The sequence below is a fragment of the Cricetulus griseus genome, chromosome 2 (genome assembly GCF_003668045.3).
Source record: "Cricetulus griseus strain 17A/GY chromosome 2, alternate assembly CriGri-PICRH-1.0, whole genome shotgun sequence".
NCBI lineage: Eukaryota > Metazoa > Chordata > Mammalia > Rodentia > Cricetidae > Cricetulus > Cricetulus griseus.
Genome location: NC_048595.1, coordinates 199892071 through 199909551, shown reverse-complemented (window position 1 = coordinate 199909551; position 17481 = coordinate 199892071). Strand labels below are relative to the sequence as shown.

Sequence of the window (17481 nt, the reverse complement as noted above, 5' to 3'; positions counted from 1 at the left end):
GAACCCGAGCCAGCAATGGGAGGGAGCTGCGCGCAGAGGCAGCGCCCCGGCCGCCGCCCGCAGGTACTGTTTACCCTGCTGCTGCCTTTGTTCTGTCCCGCGCTGGGCCAGCCGGTCCGCTACTCCATCCCGGAGGAGCTGGACCGCGGCTCTGTGGTGGGGAACCTCGCCAAGGATCTGGGGCTCGGCGTTCTGGAAGTGTCTGCTCGGAAGCTGCGGGTTAGCGCTGAGAAGCTGCACTTTAGCGTGGACTCGGAGAGCGGGGACTTACTGGTGAAGGACCGCATAGACCGCGAGCAGATATGCAAAGGGAGAAGAAGGTGTGAGCTGGAGTTGGAAGCCGTGCTAGAAAATCCCTTGAATATTTTTCATGTCGTTGTGGAGATTGAGGACATTAATGATCACGCTCCTCAATTCGAGAAGAGAGAGACGCGTTTAGAAATTCTAGAATCTGTGTCGGTTGGTACACGAATACCCCTTGAGCCTGCCACTGACCCCGACATAAATTCGAACTCAATTAAAGATTACCAGATAAGCTCCACCCCTTATTTCTCATTAATGGTTAGAGTTAATCCTGATGGCAGCAAAACCCCTGAGCTGTCTCTAGAGAAACTCCTAGACAGGGAAGAAAAGAGGTCTCATCGCTTGATACTGACTGCCTTGGATGGAGGGGACCCGCCTCGCAGTGCTACCACTCAAATAGAAATATCTGTAAAGGACATCAATGACAACTCTCCAGTGTTCAGCAAAGAGGAATACAGGATCAGTGTTAGTGAAAATCTGTCCCCAGGATCCCCCGTGTTGCAAGTGACAGCCACTGATGAGGATGAGGGCGTCAATGCTGAGATAAGTTACTACTTTCGGAGCACTGCCCAGAGCACAAGGCACGTGTTCTCTCTAGATGAGAAGACAGGTACGGTTAGGAATAACCAGCCATTGGATTTTGAAGAAGTAGAAAGCTACACCATGGAAGTGGAAGCGAAGGATGGAGGTGGTCTCTCTACACAGTGTAAAATCATCATAGAAGTCCAAGATGAAAACGACAACAGTCCAGAAATACTCATCACCTCTCTTTCTGAACGTATCTTGGAGAATTCTCCTCCGGGAGTGGTGGTTGCCATCTTCAAAACGCGAGATCCGGATTTTGGAGGCAACGGAGAAGTGAGGTGTGACATAAGCAAAGGGCTGCCTTTCAAGATCCATGCTTCTTCTAGCAACTACTACAAGTTAGTAACAGATGGAGCCATAGACCGAGAACAAAACCCACAGTATAATGTCACCATCACCGCCACGGACAGGGGCAAGCCACCCCTTTCTTCCAGTACAACCGTCACTCTGCACATCACTGACGTAAACGATAACGCTCCAGCTTTCCAGAAGTCGTCTTACATAGTCCATGTGTCGGAGAACAACCCACCCGGAGCCTCCATCGCGCAAGTCAGCGCCTCTGATCCGGATTTGGGATCCAATGGTCACATCTCCTACTCCATCATAGCCAGCGACCTGGAGCCTCAATCGCTGTGGTCCTATGTAACCGTGAACGCTCAGAGCGGAGTGGTGTTCGCTCAGCGCGCCTTCGACCACGAGCAGCTGCGCTCCTTCCAGCTGACACTGCAGGCGCGCGACCAGGGCTCGCCCCCGCTCAGCGCCAACGTGAGCTTGCGCGTGCTGGTGGGCGACTGCAACGACAACGCCCCACGCGTGCTGTACCCAGCGCTCGAGCCCGACGGCTCTGCGCTCTTCGACATGGTGCCGCGCGCCGCCGAGCCCGGATACCTGGTCACTAAGGTGGTGGCTGTGGACGCAGACTCGGGACACAATGCCTGGCTGTCGTACCACGTGCTGCAGGCCAGCGATCCCGGGCTCTTCAGCCTGGGCCTGCGCACTGGCGAGGTGCGCACAGCGCGTGCCTTGGGCGACAAGGACGCGGCCAGGCAGCGCCTGTTGGTTGGTGTGCGCGATGGTGGACAGCCGCCGCTCTCCGCTACAGCCACGCTGCTTCTTGTATTCGCTGACAGCCTGCAGGAGGCCCTGCCAGACCTCAGTGACCGCCCACTACCCCCTGACCCCCAAGCCGAGCTGCAATTCTACTTGGTGGTGGCCTTGGCCTTAATTTCTGTGCTTTTCCTCCTGGCTGTGATTCTAGCCATAGCACTTCGACTGCGACACTCCTCCAGTTCCTCTGTCTGGGGCTGCTTTCAGCCAGGATTTTGTTCTAAGACTAGGCCAGGAGTTTCTCTCAACTATAGCGAGGGAACTCTGCCCTATTCCTACAATCTGTGCATTGGGCAGACGGGAAAGACAGAGTTAAATTTCCTGAAATGTAGTGCACCTTTGCCTTCTGCTGAAGACATAGTTTGCAGTGGTTCTCCTGGGGCTTCAATTCCGCTTCACATTGGGGATGATTTGATAACACATCCCGAGACTCTAATATCGGTAAGTTTCGTTTTATTCTTTAATAATCCTAGTTTCTTGTATATCCGCCATAGCAATTTCGTTTTCTTATCTAGGTTCATATTTGAAAATCGATTTAACTGTCTTCTCAACGACGAAATGACTTTTCGTTAATTTATCCTTAAGTGAAAAAAAAAAGTTAACTAACTGGAGATATCTTGGTTTTTTGTTTCTTTTGTTATGGTTTTTTGAGATAACTTATAAAGCTCTGGTTGACGAACAAAAGCAGTAACTTGGGGCTGGGGCTGGGGCTGGAGAGGTGGCTCAAGGGTAAAAAGGCTCTGGTTCTTGCAGAGGGCATGCATTCGGTTCCCAGCACCCATAGTGGCTCACAACCATCCATTACTGTAGTTCCAGGGGATTGGGGGATCTGACAGTCTTCTGCCTCCCTTCGGCTCCAGCCTTGCAAAGAGGTGCACATACGTATATGAGGACCAAACACTTAAAGCAGTAGTCTTGACGTCTAAACAAATAAATTAGTAACCTATCCAAACTTGTTACTTAAATTAATTTATGCATCTAATTTATATGTTTTAGTCTAGAGTGTTTAAGCATGCTGCACTATCAGATCAGTGTTCCCTTCCAGGAAAACGTTCATTTTTAAATTATGTCTGCCTCCCCTTGGTGTCTCCATTCTATTTCTACCCATGAGCACTTGGGAGGTAATTAGACAACAGGTAACAGATCTTCCTACTTCTGTTCAGTGATAGATGTTTCTCTTGGGAGGTGACTTGAAGTTTTATTCACATTCCTAAGGTTTGGTGGTCCCCAAAAGCCAATATAACTTCCCTAGAGGGATTTTCTCCCTCTGGTTCTTCTAGCTTTCTTCCATATCATTCTCTCGCCTCTTCTTGGAACTGTGTTTGTGCCTTTTCTCAAGCTCTTCCTCTACATCGAAAGAAACGATTTCCAAGAAAACCATAAGATGCTCTTATCTTTTTGCTTTCAGTCTCTGTGGCTTAAGATCTTTGAAAGAAAAAAGATAAATTTATGGTTGGGTCTGGCCAGTACCTACCTAAAACTCCAATGCTCCTAGGGTAAGACCTGCCTCTCAAAACTATAACACAATATCTGAAGAATGCCACAATGACTGAAACACCTAATACAACCTGTTTTCTCTATAAACGAAGTAAGCCTGTGACTCCTGGATGTGGGTGGACGGGTGGCAAAATTATCAATTCTTGGTCCACCTTCTTCACACTACCAGATAAACTGCCTAGAAGATATTATTAATATTGGTTTCATCAACGCTCTGATACAATAAGATACCTGGAATAAAAAATTACTTATTAAGCTGGGCATTGGTGGCGCATGCCTTTAATCCCAGCACTTGGGAGGCAGAGGCAGGAGGATCTCTGTGAGTTTGAGACCAACCTGGTCTACAAGAGCTAGTTCTAGGACAGCCTCCAAAGCCACAGAGTAACCCTGTCTTGAAAAACCAAAAAAAAAATAATACTTATTCAAAATTCTAAATCGGGGTTAGGGGTTTAGCTCAAATGTATTTGCCTCACATCGTTTGATTCCCTACACTCAAAACATATTCACACCACTGCATCTTTGGTTTTGTTCCTGGTACCTGAAATGCTTGCACATATTTGTCTTCCCATTACAACACATTTTAGTAGGCAACTATTCAATTCATCCCTTTTACTTTCTAATTATCTGACGAATTCATTTCTAAATAGCCTAATTAAAATTTAAGTAACAAGCCTATATAAGAAAAAGTACATGTTTTAAAAATTGTCATGTAATAACAGACTGTCTTGCCAGCCTCTTACATGATTATAAACTAAACAACATAATCAAATTAAAGAAAATAAAATCTTTCAAAGTAGATTTTATCAAAAGGAGTATAATTGTATCCACATGAATGAACACCAAAGTTGTGAGACGTTTTTCAACACAAAAATAAACATTTATGTTTTAAGTGGGTATGTTCCTGTTGGAAATAAGTTGCAAATATTATCAATTTAACTTGTTACATTCCCCAGTAACCTACGAGTTGAGAGGCTCAGACATGACTCAGTGATGGAGAACTTTTCTAGCATGTGTGAAGCCCTGATTTCAATCTTACGCCCTCTCAAAATACAGAATGAACAGATAAATCAAAGGATCAATGTAAAATAAAACAACTCAAAACAGTTGATTTCTGAATTGGAGGACAGCCTGGTCTACGTAACAAGTTCTAGGGTAGCAAAGGCTACATAATGAAACCCTGAGTCAATAAAAAGCCAAACAACAACGGGAAAAACCCAAAACAAAAACTCAACAGAAAGATGCATTTGCGTGAATATTGTAGTGGGTGCAGTACCTTCTTCCGACTCTGAGCGCCGCTGTTCACCTACCAGGAGCAAAGAGCCGCCCGCGCTCAGTTGGGATTCTCAGGGTCCAAAGGCTTAAAGCCTCTCTCAGATCCTGCAAACCCGCCCCTGGGCTGCAACGAAAATCACTCCAGAATTTAAGGTGCTACATCTGCGGGAAACCCCTGAGGCCACAGAAAGAAGAAAAGAACGAGGTGAAACGCACAGAGCGCCCAGCGGGTCGGGGAGAGCTTTGCGAGAACTCGGTGGTCAGGAGACAATGGCCGCTCAAAGGAATCTCTCAGAGCGCACCAAACTGGTCCTCCTTTTCCTGTGGTTGCCCTGGGAGTCCGCAGCCCGGCAGATCCGCTACTCGGTTCCTGAAGAACTAGAGAAAGGCTCTTTTGTGGGCAACATCTCCAAGGACCTAGGGATAGAGCCCCGGGAGCTGGTGGAGCGCGGGGTCCGCATCGTCTCCAGAGGTAGGTCTCAGCTTTTCTCTCTGAACCCGCGGAGCGGCAGCTTGGTCACCGCGGGCAGGATAGACCGGGAGGAGCTGTGCGCCCAGAGCGCGCCCTGTCTCCTGAGCTTTAACATCCTTGTGGAAGACAGGGTGAAACTTTTCGGGATAGAGATAGAGGTAACGGATGTCAATGACAATGCACCAAAATTCCAAGCAGAAACTCTGGATGTGAAAATTAATGAAAATGTCGCAGCGGGGATGCGTTTTCCTCTCCCGGAAGCTATTGATCCGGATGTGGGCGTGAACTCTCTGCAGAGCTACCAGCTCAGCCCTAATAAACACTTCTCCCTAGTCGTTCAGAGCGGTGCTAATGGCATCAAGTACCCGGAGCTAGTGCTGGAGCACACCCTAGATCGTGAGGAAGAGGCGATTCACCACCTGGTCCTCGTGGCCTCTGACGGAGGTAACCCTCCCAGATCAGGCACCGTCCTCATCACCGTGACTGTATTTGATACAAATGACAATGCTCCAATCTTCACCTCTCCTGAGTACCGAGTGAATATTCCAGAGAACTTGCCTGTGGGCACTCAGCTGCTAAAGGTAACTGCCACCGACAAAGACGAAGGCGCCAATGGAGAAGTGACATATTCATTTAGAAAGTTACTGGATACACAATTGTTGAAATTCCAACTAGACAAAAATACTGGAGAAATAAAGATATCTGAAAATCTGGATTATGAAGAAATGGGTTTCTATAAAATAGAAATCCAAGCTGAAGATGGAGGGGCCTATCTTGCAACTGCAAAGGTGTTGATTACAGTAGAGGATGTAAATGACAACAGCCCAGAGGTGACCATCACATCGCTGTTTAGTCCAGTGGCTGAAGATTCGCCTGCGGGGACTGTCATAGCCCTTTTAAACGTGCATGATTTAGACTCTGGGCAGAATGGAGAGGTAACCTGTTCCATCTCGGGGAACCTACCATTTAAATTAGAAAAGTCCATTGACAGTTACTATAGACTAGTGACACAAAGAGCTCTTGATAGGGAACAGGTATCCTCTTACAACATCACAGTAACAGCCACTGATGGGGGAAACCCACCTTTGTCAAGCAAAGTTCACTTCACTCTGCAAGTGGCAGACATCAACGACAACCCGCCCACCTTCTCTCAAGTCTCCTACTTTACCTATATCCCAGAAAACAACCCCAGGGGCGCCTCCATCTTCTCGGTGACCGCCCTGGACCCGGACAGCAAAGAAAACGCCCAGATAGTTTACTCTCTGGCTGAAGACACCATTGAGGGGGCACCACTTTCTTCCTACATCTCCATCAACTCAGACACTGGCATCCTGTATGCCCTCTGCTCCTTTGACTATGAGCAGTTCCGTGAACTGAGGGTCCAGGTGACTGCCAGAGATAGCGGGAAGCCTCCCCTCAGCAGTAACGTGACATTGACCCTGTTCGTGCTGGATCAGAATGACAACTCTCCAGAAATCTTGTACCCCACTCCACCCACCGATGGCTCCACTGGGGTAGAGCTTGCTCCCCGCTCAGCAGAGCTGGGCTACCTGGTGACGAAGGTGGTGGCGGTGGACAGAGACTCAGGACAGAACGCCTGGCTGTCCTACCGCCTACTCAAGGCCAGCGAGCCAGGGCTCTTCTCCGTGGGGCTGCACACCGGGGAGGTGCGAACAGCGCGGGCCTTGCTGGAGAGAGATGCACTCAAGCAAAGTCTGGTGGTGGCTGTGCAGGACCACGGCCAGCCTCCTCTCTCCGCCACGGTCACTTTGACCGTGGCAGTCGCTGACAGCATCCCTGATGTTCTGGCAGACTTGGGCAACCTGGAGCCACCTCAGGACTCTGAAGCCTCAAGCCTCACCCTCTACCTAGTAGTGGCAGTGGCAGCTGTCTCCTGTGTTTTTCTCGCCTTTGTCATTGTGTTGCTGGCACTCAAACTTCGGCGCTGGCACAAGTCTCATGCGCTTCAGTCTTCCAGGGATGGATTGGGCGGCGCGCCTGCCTCTCACTATGTGGGCGTGGATGGTGTGCGTGCTTTCTTGCAGACCTATTCGCACGAGGTTTCTCTCACTGCTGATTCACGGAAGAGTCACCTGATCTTTCCGCAGCCCAACTATGCAGACACGCTCATTAGCCAGGAGAGCTGCGAGAAAAAAGATCCTTTGTCTCTGTTAGATGATTCGAAGTGCCCTGTAGAAGATGCCCCTCTGGTGCCAGTGAGTGCTGATTCTACCTTTTCTTTATACAGTTATGGTCAGATTTACATTTAGGCTTGAATCCAGGTGATGGAAATATTAGAACTCTACTTTAAAACCACTCGGTTCCGGCGAAACTTTCCTCTCGATAAAACATTAAAGAGTAGAATCTGGTGTTTAAGATTGTTTTGGAAACTGTCATGGAATCACCCAGATTTTGCCATAAGGTTGTTATGTGTAGCCTTGCAGAATCTTGTGCCTTGCGTTGCTGAATACTTAAAGCGTATTTCATACGGAAGTGTCTGCTGAGTTATGTGTCCTCCTTTATGGGCCAGGTGCTGCAATCCTACCACTTAGGCAGCTCGTTTGAAGGCAAGTTTGTCAAAATTAGGTAAATGTCAGAAACAAATGAATTAGCCCTGCCAGATGCACAAGCCAAGTCCAAGTCTGTTCATTGTAGTTCTTTAAGGACAGAGTCATTATGCCTTTGCAGTTATATTTTCCAAATGGAACCTAAATATACTCCTTGGGGATTTTAAGTTATTGATATTCAATCAACAATTCATAACTACGTGCTTAGAATCTTTATAACCATAGGCATTCCCATTATCCCAGTGGCGTTCCTTTTGCATACAATTAAGTAACATCTTGCTATATGAGAGATACAGCTTTTTAATTTGACTTTCCTTGCCCAATGAGGATTCCAAGAATTTATACTGTTAAATCGAGGAGATTTTGGATTCTCTTTGTTTTTTCTTTTCATTCAAAGTAAACATGCCAGTAATTTAGGCTAAAATGTCAATATGGATTGGGGATGAATAATGCTGTGTATTCCCAAGAACAGAAACTAAACACATGTGATAAGAACATTTCCTCTTTAATGCAGAAGAAAACTCAGAGGAAACCCAAAAGTTCTGGGACTGAACTTAAAAATAAACTAAGAGCTAAGAGCTAAGAGCAAAGAAAGAAATGGCAGTTCTGGAGGGACTCAGAATTTAAGCAAAGATATACATGAAACCCTCCTAAATCAATGAGTAGTGGAGGTATTGGTGAGCACATTTAATTCAAGAAAACAGTGATAATTTCGGTTTGATCTTTGCATTTATTATTACTCTGCAGAAGTTACTAGAATCTGAGACCATGACGGTTTTTATGTCAACACTTGGTTAGCTGTAGGTCCATGGAGGTAAGTTAAGCGCTGGAGTTATAATACTATTTACTCATGGAAACCATTGGTCTACATCTTTGTCCCACAACAGTTAATAGTTTTATGTATATATTTCAGCTCCATTATTTGAAAAAAGCAAGCTTCAACAACACTTTTTGGTCACTGCAAATATTCTATTAAAAATCTTAAGAGCAATGCTGAGCATCCTAGATGATTGAATAGAGCCAGGGCTGCATTCTAAATATGGATGAAAGGGTATTTACTTTTTAACTGACAAAGGTTGGGTTGATGACAAAAGATAATTATCCTCAAAAGGAGTGATGGCCATTTGCTGTGGATGGATGCTTTGGGTAACAGTGGGTGAGACATGGGTTAGGATCTGTGTAACTTCCCTTTACTTTCTTTCATGCCTTTTTATTTGAAGGAAATAGTCTTTCAAACTACCCAAAATGAGTATGTTTTTTCACAAATTAAACATATTTAATATTAAAATTTTCCATGATGAAAACAAAACCAGTGAGAAACAAAATTCAAATATTTCAGCTATCAACTTGCTCTTACATAAAATAAAAAAATATCCTCAAAATATGAAACGTCAGACTGCAATTCCACTCAGAGCCTCTGGGCGCCGCTGTCGGCCAGTGCAGCGCAAGCACCAATGCCCGGCATCCCTCAGTCTCTAGGCTGGAATTTCCTGCGCAGAAACGAATACACTCCAAAGGGAACTCTCACTCACAGAAACTAAGACACCAATTCCCAGCCCCAAACTGGGGTCCTGCTGTCCAGGGACCAACGCATCTCTGCCTCGGAAGACTGCACTCTCTCCTACTGTGAAGATCCAAGACCTAGAGAGAACCCGAGCCAGCAATGGGAAGGAGCTGCGCGCAGAGGCAGCGCCCCGGCCGCCGCCCGCAGGTACTGTTTACCCTGCTGCTGCCTTTGTTCTGTCCCGCGCTGGGCCAGCCGGTCCGCTACTCCATCCCGGAGGAGCTGGACCGCGGCTCTGTGGTGGGGAACCTCGCCAAGGATCTGGGGCTCGGCGTTCTGGAAGTGTCTGCTCGGAAGCTGCGGGTTAGCGCTGAGAAGCTGCACTTCAGCGTGGACGCGGAGAGCGGGGACTTACTGGTGAAGGACCGCATAGACCGCGAGCAGATATGCAAAGGGAGAAGAAGGTGTGAGCTGGAGTTGGAAGCCGTGCTAGAAAACCCCTTGAATATTTTTCATGTCGTTGTGGAGATTGAGGACGTTAACGACCACGCTCCTCAATTCCCAAAAGATGAAATAAACCTAGAAATAAGTGAATCCGTCAACCCAGGGATGAGAACAATTCTGGAGTCTGCGAAAGATCCTGATATTGGTGTGAATTCACTGAGCAAATATCAGCTAAGTCCTAACGAGTATTTCTCATTGTTGGTGAAAGACAATCCTGATGGAAGCAAATACCCAGAATTAGAATTGCAAAAGACACTGGACCGAGAAACAGAGAGCACACACCACTTGGTGCTGACAGCTGTAGATGGTGGAGACCCGCCCCGAAGTGGTACTGCTCAGCTCCGAATCCGAGTAGTGGACGCCAACGATAACCCCCCAGTGTTCAGTCAAGATGTGTACAGAGTCCGCCTTCGGGAAGATGTGTCTCCGGGGACTTCTGTCCTAAGGCTAAGAGCCACGGATCAGGACGAGGGCATCAATGCAGAGTTCACATACTCCTTCCTGGGTGTGGCTAACAAAGCCCAGCACGTGTTCTCTCTGGATTCCATAACCGGAGACATTGTAACTCAACAGCCTTTGGATTTTGAAGAAGCAGAAACATACACGATTGATGTGGAGGTAAAGGACCGAGGATCTCTTTCTTCACAGTGTAAAGTAATTATAGAAGTTCTAGACGAGAACGACAACCGCCCAGAACTAATCATCACTTCCCTCTCTGATCAGATTTTGGAGGATTCCCCTTCTGGGACGGTTGTGGCCCTCTTCAAAATAAGGGATCGAGATTCCGGGGAAAACGCAGAAGTCACGTGCAGTTTAAGTGGAGACAGTCCATTTAAGATTCATTCTTCTTCCAACAATTATTACTATAAATTAGTAACAGATAGCATCCTAGACCGGGAACAGACCCCGGGGTACAACATCACTATCACAGCCACAGATAGGGGCAAGCCGCCCCTTTCCTCCAGCACAACCATTACTCTGCACGTTGCTGATGTCAACGACAATGCACCTGTTTTCCAACAGCCCGCTTATCTGGTAAATGTACCAGAAAACAACCAGCCCGGTACCTCCATAACACAAGTGAAAGCATGGGATCCAGATCTGGGACCTAATGGCCTTGTCTCCTACTCCATCATAACCAGCGACCTAGAACCCAAGGCGCTGTCCTCCTACGTGTCCGTGAACCAGGACAGCGGAGTGGTGTTCGCTCAGCGCGCCTTCGACCACGAGCAGCTGCGCTCCTTCCAGCTGACACTGCAGGCGCGCGACCAGGGCTCGCCCCCGCTCAGCGCCAACGTGAGCTTGCGCGTGCTGGTGGACGACCGCAACGACAACGCCCCACGCGTGCTGTACCCCGCGCTCGAGCCCGACGGCTCTGCACTCTTCGACATGGTGCCGCGCGCCGCTGAGCCCGGATACCTGGTCACTAAGGTGGTGGCTGTGGACGCGGACTCGGGACACAATGCCTGGCTGTCGTACCACGTGCTGCAGGCCAGCGATCCCGGGCTCTTCAACCTGGGCCTGCGCACTGGCGAGGTGCGCACAGCCCGTGCCTTGGGCGACAGGGACGCATCGCGGCAGCGCCTTCTGGTCGCTGTGCGCGATGGTGGACAACCGCCGCTCTCTGCCACCGCTACATTGCTCCTAGTTTTCGCAGACAGCCTGCAAGAAGCGTTGCCGGACCTCGTTGATCATCCCGACACTTCCGACCCCCAAAGTGAGCTTCAGTTTTACTTGGTGGTAGCCTTGGCCTTGATCTCAGTGCTTTTCCTCCTGGCAATAATTTTGGCCATTGCTTTGCGCTTGCGGCAGTCTTCCAGCCCTTCGACCACTGGCTGCTTGGGGTCGGTTCTCGGCTCCAAGTCTCGACCTGTACTTCCACCTAACTACAGTGAAGGGACATTGCCCTATGCCTATAATTTGTGTGTGCCGGGAGATCAAGCTAAACCAGACCTTAATTTTCTCACATCTGATGGTAATTATCCAGCCATACAAGATATTCTCAACAAAGATAGCTCCTCGGCACTGTTGGCTAGTATTTTATCTCCTGGTGTTGAAGCAGATGAGAAGACCTTTAACCAGGTATTTAATATTATGCTTCTTATATGTCGGTATGCCAATATACTCCGATACAGTACTGATATTTTAAGGGTTTTGTTTTGTTTTGTTTTGAGAGAGAAGTCTATAGTCCTGGCTGTCCTGGGATTCACTGTGTAGACCAGGCTGGCCTAGAATTCACGGAGATCTACCTGCCTCTGCTTCCTGAGTGCTGGGGATAAGAGGCAAGCCACCTGACTGGCTCTATTTTGGAGCTTAAAGCTCCTATGAGTAATCTAGGCCAAACTCATGGTTATCGCTGTGTTTGGAAGGGATGTGGAAGTGTGACTCAGTGACAAAACGCATGAGCATCTGGAATATGCCCAGTTCTATCCAGCATACACAACAAATGGTTGGCAGTAGTTAAATGTGCTACGGTGTAGTATGCTCTAGGTCCTGGCTTTGATTGTTTCTTCTCTCCTCTCTCTTCTCCTGCCTCCAACACACACAATTATATGAAAATCTCACGTGAGTTTTTCAATAAAAGGCTTTGCAGTTATGGGTATGAAATACTTATATTTTATTATCTTTTAAAATGGGAGCCATAATGCTATTTAAAATTTGAACAAAACATTCTGTCTTTATTTTACTTGTTTAAAAAAAACGAAACTCATTTTTAAACAGCATTGGTGGGGACAGGAGAGATGGCTTAGTGGTTAAGAGCACCGCTGTTCTTTGGGAGGACCCAAGTTCAGTTCCCAGCACCCACAACTGGTAGCTCACTGCCTGGATCCAGTTCCGCCTTCTTATGGGCTTCACAGGAGCCCACGTTCACTTGTGCACATACTCATAAAGAAATGCACACACATAATTAAAACAATAAAATAAATACTTTGGGAAATGTAACAAGAATAATAGCCATGCATCCTACCTGGGGATTTGGGGGACCATGCTGTTTTCACATCCACAAATGTCATGTCTCTTCCATCAGTAAAATCAGTTGGCACCACAACTAATCTGGGAATTTTCCATTCCAGTAGTATTTTAAAACTTTTTAGTTAAACAATTCCATTTAATACCTACCCTTTTCATAAGTGCGCTCGATAAATTTTACATCACATAACTATTGTTGGCAGTTTTCCACTTTACAAGCGTGTATGATCTACGGAAAAGGTGAGTGTGACAATTTCCTCTGCAACAGACACCAGGTTTTTCTTGGTGTTGCAATAATAAGATTGGGCTCTAGGCGCCGCTGTTGACCAAACAGGGAATGGGAGGACAAAGCTCGTGAGCCCTTCTCCCGAACCTCTACCACACAAAGCTGAAAGGGATGGATACTCGCACATCCCAATTCTGAAAATAAGAACACCTCCGTTCGCTTTGGAATATATTTTGGATGCGGACGGCCTGGAACATCGTAGACACAAAAGCTGACTCAGGAAAAAATAAATAAACTAAAACAAACCGGCGCCAAGACCCCACGGAACTGCGCTCACACTGGGACATGGCGAATCAGCCTCAGAGCCTGGACCGCAGCGCGCTGGTCCGGTTATGCATCTTCCTGGGAACCTTGCTGACGTTTGGGACCGGGCAGATCCGATACTCGGTGCCAGAAGAAACAGATAAAGGCTTCTTCGTGGGCAACATCTCCAAAGACCTGGGGCTGGAGCCCTGGGAGGTCGCGGAACGCGGAGTCCGCCTCGTCTCCAGAGGCGAAACGCAGCTTTTCGCTCTGAGTCCGCGAGGCGGCAGCTTAGTCACAGCGGGTAGGATTGACCGTGAGGAGCTGTGTGAAACATTGCCCTCCTGCTTGCTAAATTTGGAGATTCTCGTGGAGGACACCCTGAAAATTTATGGAGTGGAGGTGGAAATAACGGACATTAATGATAACGCCCCCAGCTTCCGGGAAGAGGCAGTGGAGATCAAAGTCAGCGAGCATACTAGTCCTGGGTCGCGATTTCCTCTTCCTAACGCTAGGGATCCTGATGTGGGAATGAACTCTCTCCAGAGCTACCAGCTCAGCCCTAGTAGTTACTTTTCCTTGCAGGTGAGAGGCGGAACTGACGGGGACAAGAATCCAGAGCTTGTGCTGGAGGAAGGCCTGGATCGGGAGAAAGAGGCATCTCACCACCTCCTCCTTGCAGCCTTGGATGGGGGAGATCCCATCCGAAAGGGCACGGTTCCCATTCGTGTGGTGGTCCTCGATGTAAATGACCACATCCCAAAGTTTACACAGTCTGTATATAGAGTGAGTATTCCTGAAAACCTCAGCTCTGGAACTCGGGTGCTCGTGGTAAACGCCACAGACCCAGACGAAGGTATCAACGGGGAAGTGATGTACTCATTCCGGAAAATGAAAAGCAAAGATTCTGAAATCTTTCAGTTGAATTCTCAAACCGGAGAAGTTCTAGTCGCAAAGCCTCTGGATTTTGAAAAATACAGATTCTATGAGATGGAAGTTCAAGGCCAAGATGGTGGAGGACTGTTAAGCACTGCCACGCTGTTGATCACAGTTGTGGATGTGAACGATAATACTCCAGAGATAACTGTCACCTCTTCCATTAACTCAGTGCTGGAAAATTCTCCTTCAGGTACAGTAATCGCTCTTGTAAACGTTCAAGATCAAGACTCTGGAGAAAATGGTCAAGTCACTTGCTTCATTCCTAATGGTCTTCCTTTCAAGTTAGAAAAGACGTATGGAAATTATTATAAGTTAATAACAGATAGTGAACTGGACCGGGAGCAGGTGGAGAGCTACAATATTACATTAACCGCCAAAGATCAGGGGAATCCACCCTTGTCTACAGAAACTCACCTCCTGCTCCAAGTGGCAGATGCCAACGACAACCCTCCAGTTTTCACTCACCTCTCTTACTCCGCCTACATTCCTGAAAACAACCCCAGAGGCTCGTCCATCTTCTCAGTGACCGCAGTTGATAGGGATAGCAGAGAAAATGCTCAGGTCACTTACTCTCTGGCTGAGGACACCATCCAAGGAACACCTCTCTCCTCTTATGTTTCTATCAACTCAGACACCGGTGTGCTGTATGCCCTACAATCCTTCGACTATGAGCAGTTCCAAACCCTACAACTGGGAGTAACTGCTAGTGACAGTGGAGACCCACCATTAAGCAGCAATATTTCACTGACCCTGTATGTGCTGGACCAGAACGACAACACTCCAGAGATCCTGTACCCCTCTCTCCCTACAGATGGCTCCACGGGTGTGGAATTGGCCCCTCGCTCTGCGGAGCCTGGTTATTTGGTGACCAAGGTGGTGGCGGTGGACAGAGACTCAGGGCAGAACGCCTGGTTGTCCTACCGCCTGCTCAAAGCCAGCGAGCCAGGACTCTTCTCCGTTGGGCTGCACACAGGGGAGGTTCGCACTGCCCGCGCCATGATGGACAAAGATGCTCTCAAGCAGAGCCTCGTGGTGACTGTGCAGGATCACGGTCAACCGCCCCTCTCCGCCACTGTCAGGCTCACTGTGGCGGTGGCTGACAGCATCCCAGACGTTCTGGAGGACTTGGTTAGTCTGGAGTCTCCCGCCAACCCGGATGAGTCAGGTATCACTCTCTACCTAGTGGTGGCCATCACTGCAGTCTCTTGCATCTTCCTCATCTTTGTCATGGTACTTCTGGCTCTCAAGCTTCGGCGCTGGCACTCCTCGCGTCTGCTCCAGGCTGCCAGCAGATTGGCTGGCATGCCTCCTCCTTCGCATTTTGTGGGCGTGGACGGGGTGCGCGCTTTTCTCCAGACCTATTCCCATGAGGTTTCGCTCACTGCAGACTCCAGGAAGAGTCACCTCATCTTTCCGCAGCCCAACTACGCAGACACGCTCATTAGCCAGGAGAGTTGTGGCAAAAGCGAGCCTCTTCTAATCGCTGAAGGCTCAGCTACCGGTTTAGGCAAATGTGACCCGACAGATACTCAGGTGAGATGTATTTTTTGGCCTCCCAATTGTTGCTGTTTTGGTACAAGTCTTGAAAGGACTTTTGCTGAGCTGGTTATGAAAATTAGACTTGGGCGGGCATAGTTAGTCCATACATATTTAGAACATTTGCAGTTGGTTTGTGTACCTTACCATCATCAGAGTCATATTTTTTTCAGAAGGGCCTTATCAACGTCATTTTGAGGTACTTGCATATTTTCTTTCATTTTTAAAAGGCTAGGTCAATTAGCTTCACTTGCTTTGTAGCTTTGTAGCGCGCAAACTTGTCTATCATCATGATCGGTGGCTCTCAATGTAAACTAATTGTGATTCAATTTGACGATTCACAAACAGATTTTATTTCAACTTCGCAGCGTCTCTATAGTCTACTGTCATTTGCTTTTAATGGTTTTTTTAAGGGGGGGTTGGGGAGTTGGAGACAGGGTGTCTCCGTGGCTTTGGAGGCTGTCCTGGAACTAGCTCTTGTAGGCCAGATCCTCCTGCCTCTGCCTCCTGAGTGCTGAGATTAAAGGAGTGCGCCACCACGGTTGGGCCTGCTTCTAATGTTTAAATTTAACTTAACTCAGGAGCATGCTCTCTGCAGCTTTTCCTCGTTTATCCACACACTACTTGTAGTGAGATTTTTCTTCTGAGTACAGAATAGTTCTGCTTTGCTTTTTGATGGTTGGTGTATTTGAAAGTTATATTTGGATCCTGTTGACCATTTCAATTTTGTGTTGTTGCTTCATCCTTTCAAAACAGAGGTGACTTCATTGGGAGAGGGAATGCAGGACCATTTTCTTAGGCTCCTTATTTATCCTACTGTGAATTCATTAGATTGTTCTGAGAATAACCGGACTGTTGAGTGGATGTTGCTTTCTTTTATTCTTTTACTGTAGTGTTATGTGTAATGCATTTTCTTTCTTTCTGTTTTTTCTTTTCTTGTTCTTTTTTCCTTTTGAATGCTTTTAATGTAACAAATTCACATATAGAAATTATTTTTATCTTATGCTCAAAAAGTTTCTAATTCAGATTTGTTTATATCACTTGTGAACCTTAGAGATGGGAGTGGGTATTTGGGTTGTATAAGTGATTGACTTAGGGGCTGGGATATAGCTCAGTGCTTACTGATATACATGTGCTTAGCATGTACAAGACCCTTGGTGAAATCCTTAGCATGGGTGGAGAGACTACTACTACTTCTCCTCCTCCTCCTCCTCCTCTTAACTTCAGAAAGCATGCTCTCTGAAGCTTTTCCTCATTTATCCACACACTACTTGTAGTGATATTTTCTTCTGAGTATGGAACAGTTCTGTTTTGCTTCTCTTCTTCTTCTATCTTCAGCTAGGAGTCTTGGATTCCTTTTTCTTTTCCTTATGTTCTTTTGCACTACAATTTAAGCATATCCAATTGCTATAATCAGAAAGAAAAAAAAAACTTGCTATTGAAGCCTTGATACTTATCCAATAACTCGAAGAAGCAAAGACAAACAAGGAAAGGAGAATTATCTAGAAGATCTGATCATAGGAATCACTTCCATAATCAAACTCCAAATTCCTATGTCACATCTGGAGATTTGAGTCCAGTTACTTACACATTAATATTTCCTTTCAAGTTTATGTTTTTCGCTTAGGAGTTTGGTCTTAATATAATGCATTGTAAATTTCATGATAGGACATAATTCTTCAATGGTTAGAAGGGG

At 47.1% G+C, this 17481-nt stretch overlaps 4 protein-coding genes across 5 annotated transcripts in view; all 4 read left to right on the top strand.

The window, feature by feature from the left end:
* The window catches only part of LOC100753238 (protocadherin gamma-C5), a 161767-nt gene that overhangs the window by 55187 nt on the left and 89099 nt on the right, over nt 1-17481 (top strand). Inside the window, exon 1 of one of the 2 annotated variants that reach the window (XM_027398059.2) lies at nt 13338-15782. The exons of the other annotated variant lie outside the window; for it this stretch is intronic. Within the exon in view, the coding sequence (XP_027253860.1) occupies nt 13353-15782 (2430 nt within the window). The 5' untranslated portion in view covers nt 13338-13352. Of the gene's footprint in view, nt 1-13337; nt 15783-17481 lie in introns of those variants that run through there. 2 annotated transcript variants of the gene reach the window in all.
* Nucleotides 16-2568, top strand: LOC118238284 (protocadherin gamma-B6-like). The gene has a single exon (XM_035439502.1). It carries the CDS (start codon nt 16-18, stop codon nt 2566-2568), a length of 2553 nt encoding a protein of 850 aa, XP_035295393.1.
* Nucleotides 5035-7506, top strand: LOC103164182 (protocadherin gamma-A10-like). The gene has a single exon (XM_035439476.1). It carries the CDS (start codon nt 5035-5037, stop codon nt 7504-7506), a length of 2472 nt encoding a protein of 823 aa, XP_035295367.1.
* LOC118238281 (protocadherin gamma-B7-like) lies at nt 9376-13282 on the top strand. The gene is made up of 3 exons (XM_035439454.1): nt 9376-11893; nt 12985-13021; nt 13116-13282. Exons 1-3 carry the CDS (start codon nt 9467-9469, stop codon nt 13280-13282), a joined length of 2631 nt encoding a protein of 876 aa, XP_035295345.1. The 5' UTR covers nt 9376-9466.